The sequence below is a fragment of the Nanorana parkeri genome, unplaced genomic scaffold, assembly GCF_000935625.1.
Source record: "Nanorana parkeri isolate BGI_ZX_2015 unplaced genomic scaffold, ASM93562v1 scaffold3407, whole genome shotgun sequence".
NCBI classification, from domain to species: Eukaryota; Metazoa; Chordata; class Amphibia; order Anura; family Dicroglossidae; genus Nanorana; species Nanorana parkeri.
In genome coordinates this window covers 18,071-20,214 of record NW_017309675.1, presented here as the reverse complement: position 1 = coordinate 20,214, position 2,144 = coordinate 18,071, and the positions used below count along the sequence as shown (strand labels likewise).

Sequence of the window (2,144 nt, the reverse complement as noted above, 5' to 3'; positions counted from 1 at the left end):
AACTTTATTGTTATCACATAGGGGGCTAAGAAGTCCCCTATGTGATAACAAATTACAGTGACAGGTCCTCTTTATGGAGACATCAGGGGTCTCTAAGACCCCTAATGTCACCTTGGGACCCCCAGAGAAGCTGATGAAGCAGAGACCTACTTCACCAGCTTCTCTCCGGTTTCTGTACCGGAGAGTGACAGAGGAATGCAGGACATTGTGACAGGGTCTCTTTAGTAACCGGGCAAGGTGACGGGGTCTCTTTAGTAACCGGGCATGGTGACGGGGTCTCTTTAATGACCGGGCAAGGTGACGGGGTCTCTTTAATGGCCGGGCATGGTGACAGGGTCTCTTTAATGACCGGGCATGGTGACAGGGTCTCTTTAATGACCGGGCATGGTGACAGGGTCTCTTTAATGACCGGGCAAGGTGACAGGGTCTCTTTAATGACCGGGCATGGTGACAGGGTCTCTTTAATGACCGGGCAAGGTGACAGGGTCTCTTTAATGACCGGGCAAGGTGACAGGGTCTCTTTAATGACCGGGCAAGGTGACAGGGTCTCTTTAATGACCGGGCAAGGTGACAGGGTCTCTTTAATGACCGGGCAAGGTGACAGGGTCTCTTTAATGACCAGGCATGGTGACAGGGTCTCTTTAATGGCCGGGCAAGGTGACAGGGTCTCTTTAATGACCGGGTAAGGTGACAGGGTCTCTTTAATGGCCGGGCATGGTGACGGGGTCTCTTTAATGTGCGTTTACCTTGCAGTTTTGGCACATCCCTCCCATGAATAGCGGGTGTTCCAGGGTGACGTTCAGACTGCCGCAGGAGATGCAGATATCTGGAATACAGAGAGACGTCTTCATCACATGCAGAGCGCGGGGTGCGGGGGGAGTCACATGCGTCGTGGTCCGTACACACGGCACCCCCCTATATCCGAGGTCCTCATCCTGCGTGATCTCCGGACCCACATCCGTCACCATGTCTTCACACAGCAATGGGACGCACAGCAATGGAACGCACAGCATTACAGCAAAAGCTGCTCCCCGCCCCCACATACTATACTGGGAGAATGAGGAGGAGCGCCATGTCCTATACTGGGAGAATGAGGAGGAGCGCCATGTCCTATACTGGGAGAATGAGGAGGAGCGCCATGTCCTATGCTGGGAGAATGAGGAGGAGCGCCATGTCGTGTGTGACACCCCCCTGAAAGGCTCAGATTTGCTGGATGAAGGACACAGATGATGATGAAGATTCTGACCCAAATCAGACACATCAGGACCACAGCGTCTCATCATACAACATACAACATACAACATACATGGAGGGAAAGACTCACCTTCAATGTGTCGGCACTTCTGTCTGACTTCAAAGACCAACCGCTCTGCAAAACAACCGAAAGACAATGAGGACAACGAGGACAACGAGGCGGGATAACGCTGACCGCAATGGTCCCGCCATATGTAGGCCGTCTCCGCGCACTTCTTACGGCCCGACGTTTCACACCGCCATTGCCGGATCCCATACAAGAGAGAAGAAGCTGGGGGAGCAGATCTCGGCTTCATCAGCTTCTTTTGGGGTCCCCAGGTGACATTAGGGGTCTTAGCGACCCCTAATGTCTCCATAAAGAGGACCTGTCAGTGTGCCTGTGCTATTATATAGGGGGATGGTATCCCCCCCCCCTGTGATAGCAATAACAAGAAGTGTAAAAAAAATATATCAATAAAAAAAAAGTAAAAAGAATAAAAGTAAAAAAAAAACCCAAAATGTTTAACCCCCCACCCTCGCGTTTACGCACATATAGACGTAAATACGCGCTGGCGAAACGGAGCGGGGAGGGGGGAATCCAGCCCCTCCCCGAGGATCGAGAGGTGAGCGAGCGCCGGTATGTGTTCGCTCACCTCCCGATCTACTGAGCCGACCTGCGACAGTCTCATTGTCACACGTCGCCCCGAACTATGAGGTGAGTGAAAAGCCCCTCCCCCTCATAGTTCTCCTTTAATATAGTAAAAAATATCCCCCCCCCACCCCCCAGCGGTGATTAAATACCCCCAAAAGAAAGCTCTATCTGTCCCCAAAAAATTGTATAAAATTCATTTCAGTACAGCGCTGCATGACGGAATAAATGTCAGTCAAAGTACCGCAGCGCTGAATACTGA

General features: G+C 51.6%; 1 protein-coding gene across 1 annotated transcript in view; it reads right to left on the bottom strand.

Annotated features, from left to right (window-relative positions):
• Nucleotides 1-2,144, bottom strand: part of LOC108803107 (DNA (cytosine-5)-methyltransferase 3A-like) — a 51,585-nt gene that overhangs the window by 31,942 nt on the left and 17,499 nt on the right. Inside the window, exons 6-7 of the mRNA XM_018574948.1 lie at nucleotides 1,325-1,369; nucleotides 747-826 (exon numbers count right to left, since the gene is read on the bottom strand). Coding sequence (XP_018430450.1) covers nucleotides 747-826; nucleotides 1,325-1,369 — 125 coding nt within the window. The remainder of the gene's footprint in view (nucleotides 1-746; nucleotides 827-1,324; nucleotides 1,370-2,144) is intronic.